We start from the raw sequence: 21,991 nt of genomic DNA on the forward strand, positions 1-21,991 counted from the left end.
TCAAGCCGATTACTGTCGATTTTTACTGTTTTGACCGGGTAAGAGTATATGAACGGCACAATATGAGAGACTACCAGCTTTGACTATAGAAAGAATTTCTATAGTCAAAGACTATAGAGTCTATAAAGACTATAAAGACTATAGTCAAAGAATTTCTTTCTATAGTCAAAGCTACCAGCGTCATAAAGCTTCACGGGATAGAACAACGTGGACTATCGGCTTGAGATAACAGTAAATGTTGCGACATAAACGCCCTATACCATGGGATATCTATTCGTGCTATTGTTTCTCTATGGTAGTATTGAGAAACTGTGATAGGAAAAAAGATTGTCACCCATAAAATATGAGGGTAGTTTATCCAAATAAAATCATCAATAAATCTCTCATACGAAGACAAATTTATTTTTGAAATATCATTAAAATCTGTAAGTTTCTTTCTTTCCGAAATCTTGAAGAACATTTTTGTGTTGAGACTGATTTTTATTTAGGCAAGTTCTGTTCTTAGCTACTGGCAGTACCACACATTTTTTATATTGATACTGTAAATTTGTATATTTTTGTACACAACTGTATGTTTCAATAATAAATTATCATTTTCACTATGGCTTGGATTAACTTTCTCTCACCTTTATAGACTACTTCCTTTACCTGCACGGCAAGAAGCACTACCTCCACAATAGTATATTTCGCACCTAGAGCAGAAAATGAGATTTTTCCGGCTCGAAATAGGTTTTCAAGTCCGAGGCCGCAGGCCAAGAACTAGAAAAGATTGAGAACCAGAAAAACATCTTTGCCCGTGGTGCGAACACTATTTTTTGCCGCACACAAAAATAAACAATATATATGAGAATGGTTGTTTACTAAGCACTTCCGAAAGCAGAAGTGGAAGGTGATAGCTCTAGCAAATCTGAGGTAATCTGAATATCAGGAAATTGTCCAAGTATTTTTATTTTTTATTCTGATTTGTCTAAATAACCTAAAAGATGATGTTCAATTATGTGGGAGGTTGAGTTTATACTTTTTTATTCTTTCAAATGACAATAATTAGATGATATTATTATGAATAATGAACACAAATAATGAAAAGTTTTTTGATCAGCTGTTTTTTGATCACCTTTCTTAGTTCCATGTTAGCGGCTGAAAAGAGTACTCTTTCCGGCCTAGGCCGGAAAGAAACCTGTTCTGACGTCAGACGAGAGTCGTCTGCAATGTCTTTCAGATCTACGTAGGGACTGGAAAACAGCTGCTTTCTGTGCAGTGTGGCGAAAACTGTTTACGGAGGTAGTGCAAGAAGCCGACGATAGACCCGGTTGCACAAGAGCCTGTTAAATTTTAATCATGATTAAATGTCACGAGAACCAGCCAGAGAAGAAATCTTCACGGATTGTTTCTCGTGGCATTTAATCGCGGTTGAAATTTAACAGGCTTTTGTGCAATCGAACCATTCAGTGAAGTTGATTGATGCTACTCAAAACTGACAGTATTCCTTATGAATAACATATATGCCTCTCATTTAACCAACACTGACAGTCTAATCTCAAAAGTCACAATGGCAACTTTTTTTCACAGTGGACCGTATCTATAAAAATGATTTTCAAGAACATCCTTAGCCAAGCAAGCTGTATTGCCGAGTAACCAATAACAGGATCTAGGCTGGACCAACTATTTTGATTGGTTTACAAAGTGTGCTTGGCTAGGGCCGTTCTCAAGACCTTGATCGTTCAAATCGTTTACAAAAATACTCACAAGACCTAGCGTTCTTAGGGTCATATGCTAGCACTACGTCTAACGCTGAACCACGTTTACTGGTAGATATGGTTGCATTTATGTATTTTTATGTTATTTATTTTATACTGTAATGTTTTTTTATTGATGTAATTAATTTTTATTTCATATTGATGTATCTTATGTGTGTGTGTGAATAAATAAATAAATTGAAATTTATCATAATGTGTTTCATACGGGGTTTAAACGAACAGCTGACGTTTCTCCGTTTAAACCGATCATCTGCCTACAGACCTAAGTCGCTTTCTCCAAAAAAGTTGAAAACTTAAATTCTATAGTGAGGTCCACGTTATAATGGCAGTGTTTGATTACCAATGATATTTTGCTATCCTTGTCTATCATTCAACAAAGCGGATAGCGCTATCTCTCTCTCGCTTTGCTCTGTTGCCAGATTGGCTTTTAACAATGTAGAATTGATAAATATTTAACAAAATATTTCATCTTAAGTATAAACTTTCTAGTTTTGAGAAGGCCTTTAAAACGATGTATCACACAAAGGGTGTTTACATTTAAAATATTCGAGTTACAACCCCTAAGTCACCCCCTTATGAGGGGTTGAAATTCAGTTGTACGTCAAAAAGTAGAGAATTTGACCAATAGCTTATGATAACACAATGGGTGTTTACGTTCTAAAATATTTGAGTTTCAACCCCTCATTTCTTTAAAAACTGAAACTTCAATCAGCCGCCATTTTGGAGGATGCAAGTATCATAGAACATATTTATCGATGCCATCTTTCTTGTTTCAAAAAGGACTTTAAAATGATGTACCACACAATGGGTGTTTACAATTAAAATATTCGAGTTACAACCCCCTAAGTCACCCCCTTATGAGGGGTTGAAATTCAGTTGTACCTACGTCAAAAGGTAGAGAATTTGACCAATAACTTATCCTGAAAGTTACAGTATTATATCTACAACAGTCTCCAATTTATTGAAGGGTTCCCATACATATGATTCACTCTGTATGTCTCTGTATTGTGGGTTAAATGGAAGAGGGGGCTTTTATTGCCTCAATTTCGCCCACATCACTTTTATTGTAAAGTGTTAATAAATAGTTATTTGTGCAACTAGTGCGCAAAGTGACAGTTTGCTGCACCGAAAGAAACGTTTACGCCCGAGCCGTAGGCTCGGGCGGAATGGTTTGTTGAGTGCAGCAGAGGAACTTTGCGCACGTATTTCACATTAGTTTTTCCTACAGTTAGCATTGAATATGAAAAGTGGGTAATTATGGGTAAAATTGCCTGAAATCCATCAAATGTTTTTCTGTGTAATTTTATTATTGATAAAAACCTTAATCCTGAAATCCTAAAGTCCTCGTTGTCGTTGGTTATAATATCTACTTAATAATTTGCGCGTTGTGCTTCGTTGCACCTCTGCTCACTATAGCAGCCACAGCAGTCACTGTTACCAACTTCATTTTGATTTTGCTGCACTGTTGCTCCATATAACCTACTAAGTATTTTGCGTTGCCATGTTGCAAATCTGGAGTGCAGAAAAGATTTTTCCCGCACTAGAGCGGAAAAGTGATTCTTTGCGTTCTGTAATCAGTGCAGCAATGACCACTTTTCAACGTAACTGTAGGAAAAGTCATTTATCTATCTATCTATCTATTATTGTAAATACACTTCTCTAGATGCAAATCATTGGCATTGAGTAATTATTATTATCATTCAACTACAGTAGAGAGAAGTCATCTAAAGCATTAGGATTTAGGAATAAGGAAGTTGAAGAAATAAATTTGAAATAGAGGTATCTCATCCAGTTATCAAATAATAGATTTATTCAATAACAAATCACAATCGTATGATGGATAAACTTTCATATACAAAACAATATTATACATTATTTATTGTAATGGCAAAATAGCCTTACACCGTTAAGCAGCTCGGAACAACATTTTGATTTGAAAATATGTTTTGTATTTATAAACGTGTGTTATTCATGAACGTTATCAATTCGCAAATATATATTATATTAATATGATTGAATCGAGAATAAAAATACCGATAACATGATATTAATGAACTCTACTGTCTCATTGGTGGAAGTCGTTATCTATAACAATATTACTAAACAGGTTTATTACAAATTTATTACTATAGATTCATAATAGTTACAGTGGTTATCATTTGTATTTTACTCCTTATAAATACTCACTTTATAAATACATGACTTCAAAAGTTTCTTTGCGAAGCTATCACAATAATATATGACCCCAGAATTGGATCGAAGATTATTCTTGCTTTTTTTGTATCTTCAATTATTTCAAAAAGGTATAGATATCAGTCAACTGATTTTTATTCAAAAAACAACAACTTTTCAAAGCCAATTTTTAACATTATCTAGAGGAAATATTGTTGAATTTCGTTACTTGGTAAGTTTTATTTACAATTGGTTGCGCCTTGCACCACACATTTGGAGAACAATTTTTTTACAACTAACCTACAGTCAATCTCAGAGGATTCAACAATTACTAAGCATTTGGAAACCTTAAAGATTTTGCCATTTAAATTTGAGACCAGTATTTGAACATTTTTGTAAAGAGACTTACCGCCACTTGTCAATTTTCACACAAAAATGATCATACATTATAAAATATGATTACTTAATTTTCTGAATAAATGATAATATACATAAATTATAAAATATGATTACTTAATTTTCTGAATAAATAATGATAATAGGCCTAGCTTATCAAAAATGAGAACATAAATTTTACATAAATAATGATAATACAGTATAAAAATTGTCTTAATAATTTACAAATAATAATGATTATTATAAATAGAGCATTATCAAAACAGAACATTCTAATGCACTTAAGGCACTAAAGTATTCATTTTTCCATCAATTTAAAAATATTATATCTTAATTTGAAATAATACATTTTTGAAAGGTATTGGCTTCACGAAATGATAAAGCAACATGTTTCAGAAAGATACCCCATGTATTTTAAATTATTACTCAAAATATTCATTTTTCCATCAATTTGAAAATATTACATCTGGATTTGAAATAATACCTTTTTGAAAGGTATTGGCTTCACGCAATGATAAAGCAATGTTTCAGAAAGATACCCCATGTATTGTGCATAATGGCAAGGTATTTTAAATTATTGTGAATAATAGCAAGGTATTAAAATTGGGAAGAAAATCTGAACGGCAAATTCATTTCAATTAATTTTACGTAAGAACATTGGCCTCCTTGGAGAGGTTTGGTTCTCCACACCGTTGCTAATTCGTTTATAGGCTATGGAGAGATATAATAATTAATAAATGGCAATCAATGCAAAGAGATGAGTAACCTGAATTACTTAGATGGGTGAAGGATACCTCAAAACTAGTCAATGTTCGATTTTTTCGATATTTTTGAAACGCTTCAATTATGAATAGAGTATATTCTGAATTCCTGTATGATGTACCCAATTATTATGTGAATTTGTAATTGTATGAATCTTGTATATATGGCAAATAAATTGAATTGAAAAAATAATACAGAGCATGAAGAAGGTGAGACCTGTCAAGTTAAATTACGCTCATTTTACAAAATGTCATCCACCTCAACAAAATGTTTGGTTTAATAGCTAAATTTTCTGAATTCTGCACCAACCAAACAAAAATAAATTGACAATATGAAAAAATGTAATCGTAAATAAATTGTTTGGAAGCACTGTTTGAACCATTTACGTATTCTACTAATTTACTTTCATTCATTCCATTACAATTTCATATTTTTTACTTCAAATCAAATCAATTTATTCCTCTTTATAAATACACATTACAAAAAAATATAGAATGCATTATAGGAAATTTTCTTCACATGGGCTATGATGCCTGTGTGCGGAGAAACTTTTACATTATTTTCTCTCTGAACCACGTGACCATCTACAGAATTGGTTAACAAGGAAAAATAAGGAACACCGAGATGATCCTTGGAATATTTCCAAAATTTGAGTGCCCGAAAATTAAATTTGATTAGAGGGCTCTAATTTTTGATATGGGGAAATCAAAAATCATCAGGCTAAAATTAACTGTTCGCTCAGTCATCGTTCATAGTGACTGTCAGATCGAGTCATTTGGATTCCTTCCTCAAAGTTCTACAGAGTTGGGTAAGGAAATTAGTCAACTGCAGAAACAAAAGTGAATAGGAGTGCTAGTATATAAGCTACTATGTAAGGTATGGCTCCAAATACAATGGATATCCATTTACTATAAAGTTCTTGTTTGTTAAGTATGACTTCAACCACAATAACGATCCATTATCTTCTATTTTTATATTTGCGTTTATTACATATTTTCATTCATTTACTAAAGTGCTAGAATCATCTATGCTTCATGATTTTACCAATAAATAAGTTTATCAGAGATTGACTTATCAGAGATATTGAGTGTAATAACCGAAACTGGTCTTTCTAAGTATCAATAAATCTGTAGTTTTTTGACAATTTCTTAGTCTTTTTCATTTAACAATAATGGTTTAATCACCGAAACCGGTATTTCTAAGTATCAATAAATCTGTAGTTTTTTGACAATTTGAAATGAAAATGAAAAAGACTAAGATATTGTCAAAAAACCACTGATTTATTGAAATTAGAAAGACCGGTTTCGGTTATTACACCATTGTCAATCTCTGATAAACTCAGAGTGACTCTGACTGAGTGGCATTTAACAATAAATAAGTGAACAGCACTGCTTGGCTTGAGGAAGGTTGGAAAATCCACCAAAATTTCCGATAAATAATGTAAGTTTCCAAGTGTTTTTCTTCTATATGTTTCGTGTGTCCTGTTCAAATTATTATAATAAATAAATAAAGGAGCGTTTTCCACTTGATGCGAATGTGTGAGTGTAAGTGTAAGTCAGCGTTTATTTTTTGTTCGTTATATTTTCAACAAATTTTATAATTTTTAAATTCAGATTTTCTTCACAACATACCTCCAAAAATTCTTCGAGAGTTTTATCAGAAATATGGAATAATTTATTCTATCTAGTCACAAATCCTCCACACAAAAAATATCAATTCACATCATGGTGAAATATATTTAATACATTAATTACATTTAATTCAACAAACTGATTGAGAAAGGCTACATAGAGGCATATTTTCACAAAACATGACAGTAAGGTACAAAAGTAAGGCTACATCGCATATGACGTTCAACTATTACAAAAATTATCTTATCCAATAAAGTTATTGAGAGTCCGATTCTTTGAAGCTCATGGTTGTCCTCTATCGTCCAGCGAAACGTTTGAAATCTCACCAAGTTTGGAAACTCAACAATTTTCCTCATTTTCCTACGAAGGTTTTCCTGAAAATAAGAAGCCAAAAGAGATTAAAAACACATTTATTACAAACGGATAAATTCATAGATTATTCAAAAATAAACTTTCTACTGGTGATATTTTTCAAGAATTTGAACAATTAGGAAATTTCTATACCATACACTGTTAAGGCTGTGCAAAGGCTATAAATAAACTTTCTACTGGTGATATTTTTCAAAGTTTTTCGATTTGTATATCATCAAGCTATCAAAATGAAAAAGTTTCTCAGGAAAACCATTTTTTTCGATCATTACTTTTTGAGATACGAGCGCCTAAAGTTTAAATTTTTGGGACAGAACATTTCAATTTCGGTAGGAGATAAATCCATGAGATTCAGAGGATAAATTCTTCATGGTATTGTTAATTGAATAAAACAAAAATTATCTGAATATATAAATTTTTGAGAAAGTTATTCAGTTTACTAAAAATAACTTTTAGTTGAGTTATTTTTAATCATTTTTGGTGAATTGAATGAATAACTTTCTCAAAAATTGATATTTTCAAATGATTTTTGTTTTATTCAATCAATAAAAAAAAAATGAAAAATTCATCCTCTGAATATCATGGATTCATCTCCTACCAAATTTGAAATATTCTGTCCCAAAAATTTAAACTTTAGGCGCTCTTATCTCAAAAAGTAATGATCGAAAAAAAAAATGTTTTCCTGAGAAAACTTTTTCATTTTGATAGCTTGATCTTGACAAATCGAAAAACTTTCAAAAATAACACCAGTAGAAAGTTTATTTTTAGCCTTTGCACAGCCTTAACAGAGTATGGTATACAAATTCCCTTCCCTTTTTTCCTCATTACTTCTCTTCTGTTCTTTGCCTGCCTATTACATGGGAAACCATAGTTGGCTGATATAGCTTGATATACAAATCAAAAAATCTGGTGTGGCGCACTCACACAACTTTCCTTGCCGTTATGAAAATTGATCACCTGACGCTAGTGTACCCGCGCACCTCAAGTCTACTATTCAAAGATTTGAGCCAGCTGGTAACAGGGCAATAACGCTGGAGACACACATGAGGTCTGCTATCTCTTCATAGTGAATGATTTAATAGAATCAACAATAATTTGCAATTTAAAAATCACATTTTCTCGAATTTAAAGCTTATTTTCAAATTTAGGTGAAAATGTTACTGAACATTAATTGTACAGATTTTCATGCTCAATCTACTCCACTTGATTTTTTTTGTTTCAATTGTATCTTAAGCCTGATAATTGGGAATATATCTGCATTGATGTGGCGGAGCTCCTGAAATTTTTACAGATATGGGACTTGTGGCAGTTGATAGAGCTTATCGATGACTATTTTAAGAATGAATTTGATCAAAATCGTTGGAACAGTTTCCGAGAAAATCACGAAAAACCCTGTTTTTGACAACATTTTCGCTATTTTAGCCGCCATCTTGAATTGCATTTGATCGAAATTGTTCGTGTCGGATCCTTATAGTGAAAGGACCTTAAGTTCCAAATTTCAAGTCATTCCGTTAATTGAGAGATGAGATATCGTGTACACAGACGCACATACACTCATATACACACACACACACACACATACAGACCCATACCCAAAAACCAGTTTTTTGGACTCAGGGGACCTTGAAACGTATAGAAATATAGAAATTGGGGTACCTTATTTTATTTTTTTCAGAAAGCAATACTTTCCTTACCTATGGTAATAGGGCAAGGAAAGTAAAAACCGTTGAAAAATATCACGAGTAAAAAGTTTATTTTTAGCCTTTTCACAGCCTTAAAAGTCCTAACTTCACCTAACACTAACTTCATCAGACATAGGTGCAATTCATTAATTGATTCACAAACACTTAATATTTCAAGAAAACTACACCCACATAATTTTAAATTACGTATCTTCCTCTCTTTTTTTTCTCTTATCCAACACACCCAACCACAAAGCCCATGGTTTTTTATATTTGTAACATTTTATTGTGTTTTATTTGTTTCGTAATTCTTTGTAATTTTGTTTTGTCTTGTTTTGTGTGTTATTAATAAATAAATTGAAATAAAATTGAATTAAACAATGTTTATTAGTCCAGCCGCTAAAGTTATGTTGCGCCTGACATTTTCGAAACAGTCGAAACCGGTGCAAGTCGTTTCAGACATAGGTGCAATCCATCAATAATTGATTAACAAACACACAATATTTCAACACAACTTGAGAAAACTACACACATATAATTTTAAATCACACATTGGAATAAAGCTAATGCATCAGCATAACTAATCTTGTGCATTGTAATGTTTGTAACTAACAAAAGATTAATCAATAATAGCGATATAAACTAAACTTTTTGTGTAGTTGAGAAGTTGATATTGTGGTAATTATTCATATGAATGAAAAAGACTAAGAAATTGTCAAAAAACCACTGATTTATTGATAATAGAAAGGCCGGTTTCGGTTATTACACCATTGTCAATCTCTGATAAACTGTTTAACTGTTTATCAAAGATTGACAATGGTGTAATAACCGAAACCGGTCTTTCTAATTATCAATAAATCAGTGGTTTTTTGACAATTTCTTAGTCTTTTTCATTCAATATAAACTAAAAAATAAACAAAGAACTTTTTCAAATACATGAAATTTTATTCCATTTTCTTGTAATAAAACTCTCAAGTCCTATAATTTTTTGTTCAACAATTGATATTTCATTTTATTATATAATCATATTCAAAGTATCATGGTCTGTAATTTGAAAATAAAATTCGATGAGTGGTACTCCAATAATTCTTTATTCAACAATTGATTACCCATTCTATAGGCTTTACTGTTATACTCAAAATACTCAAATATTATTATTATCATCTTAGTCTGAGTAGAAAAGGGTTATAAATTGATAATTTTATCTATTCTAGATATTATAATATATACCACAACAAGAAGAAAAATAAGGAAGAGGAGAAGAGAAAGAGGAAGGAGGAAAGAAGCTGATAGGGAGTAAGAATAGTACAGAAGTGGAGGATAGACAAGGAAGGAGAAATAATTGAATGTTGGAATGAGTTATGAAGACAGAAAAAGGATGACTCTAGAAGACCTGTATCTGGGCCACAAGAAGAAGAAGGAACGAGTAGGAGGAAGTGTAGGAGAAAGAAGTAGAAGATTAAGGGTAACCGTTCACTGGAACCGTATTCAACCGATCCGTTCGGCCGTTGGATCGGACGAATCTGCCGGCCGTTAATTCGGCGGAATATGGTCGTCCATTGGAACCGTCTACGTCAGTCTAGTTGCCAATTATTGAATTAACTACTATCATAGCCAACATTTTTCATTAACAATAGGATATTGAGATTTTGAAAATTGAATTAACAAAAATATCCACAAATTACAGTAGTTATTCATTACAATAGATCTTACCTTCAACAAATATCCACTAAATTAGTTATTCATTATCAAGCAATCTCTGTTCACAGATTCCTTTAAACATCACCACGATGATATCTGTTGTCTCCCATATCCCACAATGGAACATGCTCTTGAACCAAACTTATCAACTTTCATTGTCCATAGTTACAACTTTATAAAACAGAACAGCTTCAAAAAACGAAAACAGACGAGACTGTGAGAAAAATTTAGGTTAGGAACACTTTGTTGTCTCAGTTCGACTGAGCCGGAAAATCCCATTCAATTCGGATCGGAAAATTGATCGGCCGGAGACGGCCGTGCACGGCCTTATGAATCTGTTGCAATGGACGATCATCTATTTCTTTCTTTATGGGGGATCGTTCGGACGACTAGACTAGTTTTCGGCCGAAGCTAGTTTGGACGAAATCGGTTCCAGTGGACGGCCCACCGTGAGAGAATAGGAAGAACGGTGGAATTGGAGGGAAAAAGACCAGGGAGAAGGTGAATATGAAGAATAGGTGGTGCAAAGGAAAGGTAAGGATAATCATGAATAAGGTGTAGGAGGAGGTGAAGGAGAAGAAGAAGTAGAAGAAGCAGGAAGACGAAAAATGATAAGAAGGCAATTATCGCTGTAGCATGATTTATGACACACTTTAGGTGGGCCGTCCACTGGAACCGATTTCGTCCGAACTAGCATCGGCCGAAAACAACCGAACTCGTCCGAACGATCCCCCAACAAAGAAAGCTATAGATGCTAGTCAATTGCAACAGGTACATACGTCCGTGAACGGCCGTCTCCGGCCGATCAAGTTTTCGATCCGAATTGAATGGGATTTTTCGGCTCTATCCGGCCGAAGTCGAGCTGAGACAACATCATCCTAACCTCAAAATTGTGTCACAGTCTTGTCTGTTTTTGTTTTTTGAACCTGTTCTGTTTTATAAAGTTTTAACTATGGACAATGAAAAGTTGATATGTTTGGTTCAAGAGCATGTTCCATTGTGGGATATGCGAGACAAAAGTTCATCGTCGTGATGTTGAAAGGAATCTGTAGACAAAGATTACTGCACAAATAGGTTCTGAAGGTCAGATTATTGTAATGAATAACTAGTAGTTCTGTGAACAGTAGACCTCACGCAGTATTCTCATCCACAAGTACCTGATTGAAACTATAGACCTTATGGAAATACAGCAATAGACTGGCTTCTCCACACATCTGTGTAATCACTTGTCAGCTTATTTATGATTAATAATAAATTCTATAGTCTGATTTTTACTCTAATATTGGCGTATGAAGGAGGCTCCTTTTTCCTTTTATATTATCCTTGAAATGCAAAATTTCCAAAAACCTTGTATAAACGTCGACGAACATACCTGTCAAATTTCATGAAAATCTATTACCGCGTTTCGCCGTAAATGCGCAACTTCTAAACATTAAGAGAAATGCCAAACCGTCGACTTGAATCTTAGACCTCACTTCGCTCGGTCAACTAAGCACATAGGAAGTCTATATTGAGATACAAATGTAAATATCGATTGTTGGATAATTTTCATAAAAGTACAGTGCATCAGATTAAGCTAAGGCTAAGCATACCTGAGGAGGCGCGGCTTGGTGATACGAAGTGTTGATCTTATGGAGATTGTCGACGCGCAATTTAAAAAGGAACATACCTGTCAAATTTCATGAAAATCTATTACCGCGTTTTGCTGTAAATGCGCAACATATCAACATTTAAACATTAAGAGAAATGCCAAACCGTCGACTTGAATTTTGGACCTCACTTCGCTCGGTCAACTAATTTAGTGGATATTTGTTAATTCAATTTTAAAAATCTCAATATAATCATTGTTTATGAGAAAATTTGGTGGCTGTGATAGTAGTTAATTCAGTATTTATTCAATATTCAATAGTTCAGCCAACTACTGAACTAGACTGACGTAAACGGTTCCAATGGACGACCATATTCGGCCGAATTAACGGCCGGCAGATTCGTCCGATCCAACGGCCGAACGGATCTGTTGAATACGGTTCCAATGGACTACCATATTTGGCCGAATTAACGGCCGGCAGATTCGTCCGATCCAACGGCCGAACGGATCTGTTGAATACGGTTCCAATGGACGACCATATTCGGCCGAATTAACGGCCGGCAGATTCGTCCGATCCAACGGCCGAACGGATCTGTTGAATACGGTTCCAATGGACTACCATATTTGGCCGAATTAACGGCCGGCAGATTCGTCCGATCCAACGGCCGAACGGATCGGTTGAATACGGCTCCAGTGGACGGTTACCTTATGCCGTAGTACAGAGAGAGTAATCGACTAACCTGTGGCAGTCACGCGACCCTAGATGGTGTCGCCATAGTCGCGGTCGCCAATGTTGATACGGTCGTGTGCGGCTGTCACGTTGAAGCCCAGTATGCGACTGTCCACCTTCAGCATTTTGTTCTTCTTCGGCTTCGCCTTTTTGCCCTGCAACCACCAACATCATACACAATCAATTGAAACACTAGACTCAGTGATTGCAGACAACTCAGTGAAACGCAGACTCTTCTTTGCCTGCCTATTACATGGGAAACCATAGTTGGCTAGGTATTAACCTCTCTTTTTTTTCTCTTCTCCAACACACCCAACCACAAAGCCCATGGTTTTTTATATTTGTAACATTTTATTGTGTTTTATTTGTTTCATAATTCTTTGTAATTTTGTTTTGTGTGTTTTAATAATAATAAAAAAAATTGAAATTGAAAAATTGATGAGCAGTCAATTATTATATTTGCATTTCAAATGATAGTTGATTCATACATACATATTCCACATTCATACAAGAAGGGTGTTTCAGAGATAGTCTAGTCAACGAAGTGTTATAGAGGGAAAAGTTTGGAAGACAATTTTTTACCCCGCAGTTCTGTTTAGGGTAGTGAGGAGGTAAACATATCAAAAGTCTCCACCACTACACCCTGTGATAAGGGGGTGGGGGTGGTTCAAAGGTACCATTTTTGGTTTCTCGCATATAATTCGAAAATAATGCATTTTACAAACATGACTATTCTATAAGAAATTAAACATTGTATTCATTTCTGGTAGACTAGCACACAACACTACTCATAGCTGACTTTCACAAACTGATTAACGAATTCATCTAATAGAGTACTTTATTGAACCGAATACTTCGTCAATAGAAAACAATTTCGTCTGGCAGTCGATGTGTATTGTAATTATAATTGTCTATGATAGGTAATTTAATAGTGAGTATGTTTATGATTTTGTAAAGTAAATTCGTATGGCTTTTGTTGGTGGGGAGTCCCTTGCGGGAAGGTCCCACCGCCTGAATATATATAATTATAATATATAAGCCGTCAATGGGCCTTACGACTGTCATACTTCAGCCGGGATCGACAGTTTAACGTGCCCATCCTATAACACGAGAGTGATCTGGTTAAAAAACTTTTGGTCTTGAGAGGGTTTGAACACGGGATCTCTATGCTTTATGATTTTGTATTCAAATTTTTTTAATAAGTGCAATATTTCTCAAGTTTTTAATTTATTGTGATACATTCTTTGATTTATTTAGAGTATTACGTGAACCTTCAAAATTTTCAAATAATTATTCCTGGACCAAAAATCAAGTGACGAAGCAGTGTGTGATTACATATAACCTTAACTTTTAGACAGCATTATCATTCTATCAACATTTTTGGAGAGAAATAGTACAGGCTCAGCCTAGTTTTACCTCCAATGTCATAAGTAGTAGTAGTAGTGGTAGTAAAATGTCTTTATTTTATAAACGAAATATCATTCATACAAAAAATGTAATTCATACTAAGAAATAACAAAAAATAAAAATTCCAAAAATTTACATAATTTATAAATAAAAAAACCACAAGACACTATTATGGCATAACCATGAAGGTTGTCTGCCAGTAGTCGGTATCTACTAATAATTAAATTCTATTATTAAATCATTTCTTAGTTTCAGAGCAGTTTCCAAAAATGCCGTCATTTTTCTCCAGTCTTTCCCATTTAGCCATTCAATCACTTCTAGTTCGGTAAGTTTAAATTTTCTTAACCATTTTTTGCGAGCACCCCCCAATATCGGACACCCACCCATAAAGTGAAACATATTGTCTACGTCGCCCGGGTTACATAGTGAGCATCGCCACTGATTTCGTCTCTGTCGTGAGGAAAATTGAGGCGGAAAAGGGATCTCCTTGCTTTAATTATTAAGCTTATCTTCCTCCTATCGGAAAGACACTCAAGATAAGATCTGTTATCGTTTTGCCGCTCTAACTGTCCATACAACCCATGGAACTGTGCTTCGTTCGTTCGTTCCAACGTCATAATAAATCATATATTATATAATATAGAATATTCTATAATTTCTTTGTAATAATTTTGTGTTGAAGTAAATAAAACTGATATGATATGAATTTGTGATTGATGATCTCAGGCACTACCTCCGTAAACAAAGCCGTAGTGCATTCGTGTGACGTCAGCACAGGTAGGGCTCCTACACCAATAAAAATTCGTTGATTTCAGCTGATCTATATAAACTAGTGGTTCTATAGCATTAAATTATCGTGAGAGCTCCTGAATGAGCCTATTAGGATCTTGGTGAAATTATAGCCTAGAAAACCACGACCAGATTTTATAGTTATTAATTCTCATGCTCTACCGATTGACGCCAAGCAGGAGGCAAAGCGTTATTCCATCAAAAATAACGTTACAGAAACATGGCTGATGTAGGAGCCCTACCTGTGCTGACGTCACACGAATGCACTACGGCTTTATTTACGGAGGTAGTGTTTCAGGTCTGAAGAATTAGTTAGCGACATCATAGTACACTGTAATTATCTTCCCTTTCCATGGTGTATGAAAGAATCCAGCAAATACGAATTATAGAGAGTTCTCGCATACAAAACTAAAAATTATAGAGGTTAACAATAAGCTAACGCTCGATTTTACATTATCGAGGGGACCGAAACACACTGCTTTACTACGAACTAAAGAGTGTTTTCCAAGGGACCAAGCTTTCACTACAAATAGGGGTCCAAATTATTTTTTATTTATTTTATTTTTATTCGTGGATACAATATTACAAATCATATAAAATAATATGATTGGGTAGGAACAACAGGCTTAGCCCAAAACTATTCCATTCCAAAATTTTGATAATGTTACATGTCCATAAAAGTAGGTTATGTTTCTACTGTAAATAGTTCAAGCTCAATTTTCGTCCAAAAATAAATATGAGATGCAAATTTTAAATTTAGAAGAATTAAAACACCAAACGAAAGTAAAATATTACACTTAATTATCACTGCACATTAATTAAGTTATTTTATAAAATTTTGAAGCCATAAATACACACAAATTCTCACTAAGAACAGCTGGAAACATCATGTCGAGGTTCAACTGTATTTGTCTCAGATTATAGCAGCTATGAACCAACCTTGACTTCCTGGAACTGGTTTGACGCAGGCTGGGACGGGGGCGGGGCCTGCGGCTGCTGCTGCGGCTTGCGTTGCGACTGCTGCTTGGCCGCATTCGGCTGCGACTGCATCTTGTGTCGTTTGGCGATGAACTGTGCGGCAAAGTCGTCCATGTCACGTGACTCGCCCAGGTACATGCGCACATATTCGCGAACCTCCGTCTCGGCCTCCACCTCCATCAGGAAGCCCACGAATGTCGGAACTAAATAGATAAATAAATGAATAAACTACTACAAACACACGCACACACACACATCAGTTTTATATTACACAACTACTATCGCTGTGTGAACACTAACATACAACTACATGTGTTTCATAACAGAGCAACTATTTCCCTTGCTCATATATACAGTCACTTTTGTTTCATATCACCGAGCAACTGTCGCCAAAGTGTAAACTCCCGTACAATAACACGAGTTTCATATCAGAGCAACAATTACCAGTGTGAACACTTATATTAAATAACATGAGTTTCATATCTCAGAGCAACAACTATCGTCTGAATGAACACTTACATAAAACATGAGTTTCATAACATGAAACTATTATTTTGAGTTTATTTTTGAATAATTTCATAAATGAAATTATTTCACGAGTCTCATAAATAACATGAGTTTCATATCTCAGAGCAACAACTATCGTCTGAATAAACAATCACATTCAACATAAGTTTCATATCACAGAGCAACTATCGCCCTTGTGAACTCTCCCGTATGATTACATGTTTCCGCAACTATCACCCGTCATAAAACTCAAGTAAAGTCACATATGTTACATATCACCGAGCACCTATTTACGGTGTGAATACTCCTGTACAATCTTGAGTGTTCCATATCATAGAGCAACTATTACCCGTGTGAACACTAATTTAAAATAACACGCGTTTCTTATCTCAGAGAAACTATCGTCTGAATAGACACTCACATACAACATGAGTTTCATATCATATAGCAACTTTTACCCGTGTGAACACTCATAAAATAACATGAGTTTCATATCTCAGAGCAACAACTTTCGTCTGTATGATCACTCACAAACAACATGAGTTTCATATCACAGAGCAACTATCGCCAATTTGAACAACCTATTGTCCCACACAACGTTACAATAAAATTCTTCACCTATCACATAGCAACTATCGTTTGTATGAACACTCATATACAATCAAATGTGTTTCATATCACAGAGCAACTATCGTCTGTTCCAGTACTACTTGATCTTTCCAAGTACTTAACTTGAACTTTCAATAGAACAGCTGACAACATCAGCGGCATTTTAGAAGTTCTCCAGCCCTTGAGCTCACTCATTTAGTATTCACTGGGTCGATACAATAGAAGTTTGAATTCTAGCGACCAGCAACTAGTCATTAGCTCGAGCTATACACATATACAATAATTTAAACTATTTAAATCAATTGAATTTTTTACCCTTAAAAACCAAAATAACCATAAATCTAAATATATACAGTTACTCGAATCCTAGCATTTCCATGAAAGTGATTTAGAATAAATTATAGTGAGTTCCACGTTATAATGGCAGAGTACGATTGACAATTATTGTGTTGCTATCCTTGTCTTTCATGCAACAAAGCAGATAGCGCTATCTCTCTCTAGCTTTGCAATATTGTCAGCCTGCCAGAAATATTAAATTTTTACTTTTGACAGTTACTGCACAGATGAAGACAAACAATTCTCAGCCGCCATATTTTTTATTCATTCTATCAAAATACTTCAGTACACAAGTCGTCCTATAATTGATTTGAAATGAAATAATTTTTAGATATTACCGTATGAGAAACAAAAATTATACCTAAAATGGCAATTCAAAAGTTGATAATTTGGAACATTCTAGACTTCCGTCCATGCTTCAGTTATTATATAGGTTTATTTATTCGTCCATGCACCGTATAAGTTATGATAGTGATATTGTATAAATAATATTGGAAAGTTATATCAGAATCAATTCCATTAAAATTATTTTATTATAAATAGGATTTCTATTTTGCTATTATTTTCAAGAGAAATACAATACCCACCGAGCAACATCATTTCTGTTGTTTTCAAGTTCAGATTGGTGTATCACAGCTTTTCAAATTAGCCGCCATTACAGGTATGTAATGAAAATAAAAATATGATCTCAAAGCAAAGTTTTGAATCGAATTATGAAAACAGATATTTTATTGATACATTTAATTAATTTGACACAAAACTGATTATTTTATCAAGGAAATGGAAACTAATTTTATTAGATCATATTTAATGGGATGCTGCATTGACTAACAGCAGTGTACAATCAGTGGCAAAATGGAGTCACTTTGGATAGACTTGGCAACGCTGCTCTGCTATCTTTCTTCACTGCCATTATAACGTGGACCTCACTATAGCAATTATTGCTAGCTTTTATTCAATCGCCCCATTGAGGGTGTTTCGTAAACCACTCTTTTTGAAATAAGAGATAAAAAAAGGAGAGGAAGAAGAAGAAGACGAAGAAGAAGAAGGGGAAGAGAAGAAGAGAAAGAACAAGAACAAGAAGAACAACAAGAAGAAGAAGAAGAAGAAGAGAAAGAAGAAGTAAGTTGTAAAATGCCTACTCACTATCGATAGTATTCTTCATAGGCGCCAGTGCCCGGTCGCACCACACATGGAACTCGTCAGCCACCGCCTGATGCTGCTGCTCGAATATCTTCATCACTGTCATCTCCTCCTTCTTCGTCTTTGTCTTGCCACCGCCCCCGGCACTGGCCGCCTTGGCCGCCGCCCCCGCTGCACCGCCCCCCTTCGAGGCAGCTGCCTGCTGCTGCTGCTGCAGCTTGGAGGCGGCACTGGGTTTCGCGGCAGGAGTTGGCGGCTGAGCGGCGGGCACGTCCTCCCAGAAGCCTTGTCCAGCACCTAAAAACAGTTTCATTTCATTCATTCATTTGTCAACATCATTACGGACGTCATTTTTTCCAACTCCCGATTGGAAATAAATAAAGAAAAATGTATACAGGGTGTTCTGAAAAAAAAGGTGCCCATAAATCAGGGCGTGATTCCTCTCATCAAAAGAAGTAAAAAGTTCTAATTAACATTGGTCCGAAAAGGGGTCCGCTTAGTTCTCAAGTTATACAGGATGATAGATTTCGTCTGAATTCCAGTTCCCCTGCCGAAACGAAGCCCTACGGGTATTTGTTGGCTGTTAATCAAGATGTACAATTTAGCGTACTTCAAGTAAAATGAACTGAAAAATTTAATAAAACCGTTTCCAGACCTGTAACCTTGGCTGTTAATTAAGATGTACAATTCAGCGCACTTTATGTAGAATGAACTGGAAAATTGAATAAAACGGTTTCCAGACCTGTAGCTACAGTAATTTTCAAGATATATGACGAAATACGCGAAACTTGGTCCCGAAAAACAAGTTCCTTTAATGTTTGAGGCAGATTTACTATGTTAAATGCACAATAAACACAAAATATTTTTCTACAGAACTTGTAGAAAATTTAATTTTGAAGAGAAAGATGTAGAATAAGTCTATAATAGACAAATGTAACCTTGAAAAAATAATCCTCAATTACATACAAAACGCATGAAAAATATACAAAATCTGTTAAGCTCGCTATTTTTCATGCGTTTTGTATGTAATTAAACATTATTTTTTCAAGGTAGCATTTGTCTATTAACATGATAAAATCAGGTACGCTTTACGAGTGCACTGGAACTGTTATGTAGTCAAGGTGAACGTGATATTTTCGAGCTCAAAATTTAAGTGTTTTTATTCTTTATTTTGTGAATTTAAAGTTTGTTTCATGTTTTTAAGAAACTTTTATTATTAATCTATCCAAATTTAAAATTGTTTGTTTTATTCTAATTTATATTACTTTCCTTGCCCTATTACCATAGGTAAGGAAAGTATTGCTTTCCGAAAAAAATTAATGTACCCAATTTCCAAATTTCTATACGTCCCTTGAGTCAAAAAAAGTGGTTTTTGGGTATTGGTCTCTGTGTGTGTGTGTGTGTGTGTGTGTGTGTATGAGTGTATGTGTACACGATATCGCATCTCCCAATTAACGGAATGACTTGAAATTTGTGACTTGAAATTTGGAACTTAAGGTCCTTACAGTACAAGGATCTGACACGAACAATTTCGATCAAATGCAATTCAAGATGGCGGCTAAAATGTTGTCAAAAACAGGGGTTTTTCGCGATTTTCTCAAAAACGGCTGCAACGATTTTGATCAAATTTATACCTAAAAAAGTCATTGATAAGCTCTATCAACTGCCACAAGTCCCATATCTGTAAAAATTCCAAGATCTCCGCCCCATCTATGCAAAGTTTTATTTTAGATTCCCAATTATCAGGCTTCAGATACAAATTAAACAAAAAAATTCAAGTGGAAAAGATTGAGCATAAAAATCTCTTGTTCAGTAACATTTCCACCTTAAATTGAAAATAAGCTTGAAGTTTGATAAAATAAGATTATTAAATTGCAAACTGTTGATTTTATTAAAAATCATTCACTATGAAGAGATAGCAGACTTCGTGTGTCTGCAGCGTTATTGTCCTGTCACCAGCTGGCTTACATCTTTAAATAGTAGACTTGAGATGCGCGGGAACACTAGCGCCATAAACATAATAATATGCTCCATTATATCATGATTATAATTATGTTATATTGAAATTATTTTTGATTTCTTTAGCGATCGATGACTTCAATGCAAACTTGTAAATCGTATCCGGCTTGATTATGTTCAAATATCTTGACCGAACTTGGTGAGACTGGGCATAAATGATATGAAAAGAATGAATAGTAAGAATGAGTAGTCGATAATATGTGGGAAATAATAATGTGGTTTAACAATAAAATTATTTTAATAATGTTGAGTTATTGAATATGTCATACATGACATCAAAACCTATTCAATTTTTTTGAAATATTATTTTGTGAATTGGAAATCTGGTCGCGGATTTAATTATTAAATATAATTGATAAAGCGAGAAGATCTCCAATGTACAAAAATGAAACGTGTGTTTTATCACGTTTCGTGAAGGCAATATTATGGTTTATAGCTCCATGCTATACAAACAAGAGTGAGTTGACTTTTGGTCTGTGAATCAAGGCTGCATGTGTTTTTTACATAAATAGATTTGGAATTTTTCTTTCGTGGCCCGTATATTTGAACCGTTTGTGAAGTGAGTTTTTGAGTTAAGGCATTGGTTACCTGAAGGATTCTGTCTTGAGAATTCAATTATAGGCTGTCGCAGTCCGGGCAGTTTAAACCTACATAATTGTATTTTTCAGGATTTGAATCTTGTAGGGAAAGCTGGTGTTTTTGATTCATCAACTGGCAGAGTTTTTTTTTATTTTTTTATTTTAAATTCGGGAGTGTTTTAACTGGACCTTTGAAGAACAGGCCAAAGGATTTTGTTAAGGTATAGTAAGATCTATAATTCTAAATAGTAATTTTAGTTTTTTTATTGTTATTATTATCATAAACTGAACGACCACAGATCAGCAAAACGAGTAGCCGAAAAACCTGTACGATCTTATCTTGTTTTTCTTTTTTCCACCCTTACATATTTGGTGAAGGCCTATCTTGCTTACAAATAGTAATAAAATTACCTTGTTGCAAGGGGTTGGAGTTTCCCCACACCGAACTGGACGAGTTGTTCCAGGCCAGGTTCTGACTCGACCAGATTGTGCTTGTCTGTGGCACTCCCACGCTGCTCCGCTCCTTCTCCACTTGCTGCAATCAATCAATCAATCAATCACCTAATTATAATGAGACTATCATCCAATACTTATCCAAACGATAATCCAAATCAGTTGCTAACAACTACCCTAAATAAAGACTTCAGTCTTCATTTAAATAACATTTTATGCTGTGGTCATAAAAAAATACAGTATATTGATAAAGTGAATAGGATTCACATTTTTTTTTAGAATTGAACTGTTGAAAAATTCACTCAATCAATAATATGGCCTTGAAATCACCCAGTCATATAATTCTTTCCGAAATTTAGGCTCAACTCACACTTTCACGAAAAG

General features: G+C 34.5%; 1 protein-coding gene across 1 annotated transcript in view; it reads right to left on the bottom strand.

Annotated features, from left to right (window-relative positions):
- Positions 1–6,448: 6,448 nt before the first annotated feature.
- The window catches only part of LOC111061659 (GRB10-interacting GYF protein 2), a 91,430-nt gene continuing 75,887 nt past the window's right edge, over positions 6,449–21,991 (bottom strand). Inside the window, 5 exon segments of the mRNA XM_039425304.1 lie at positions 6,449–7,092; positions 12,799–12,943; positions 15,924–16,165; positions 18,561–18,854; positions 21,566–21,689. Coding sequence (XP_039281238.1) covers positions 12,818–12,943; positions 15,924–16,165; positions 18,561–18,854; positions 21,566–21,689 — 786 coding nt within the window. The 3' untranslated portion in view covers positions 6,449–7,092; positions 12,799–12,817.

Source organism: Nilaparvata lugens, chromosome 3 (genome assembly GCF_014356525.2).
Source record: "Nilaparvata lugens isolate BPH chromosome 3, ASM1435652v1, whole genome shotgun sequence".
In the NCBI taxonomy this organism is placed as follows: Eukaryota; Metazoa; Arthropoda; class Insecta; order Hemiptera; family Delphacidae; genus Nilaparvata; species Nilaparvata lugens.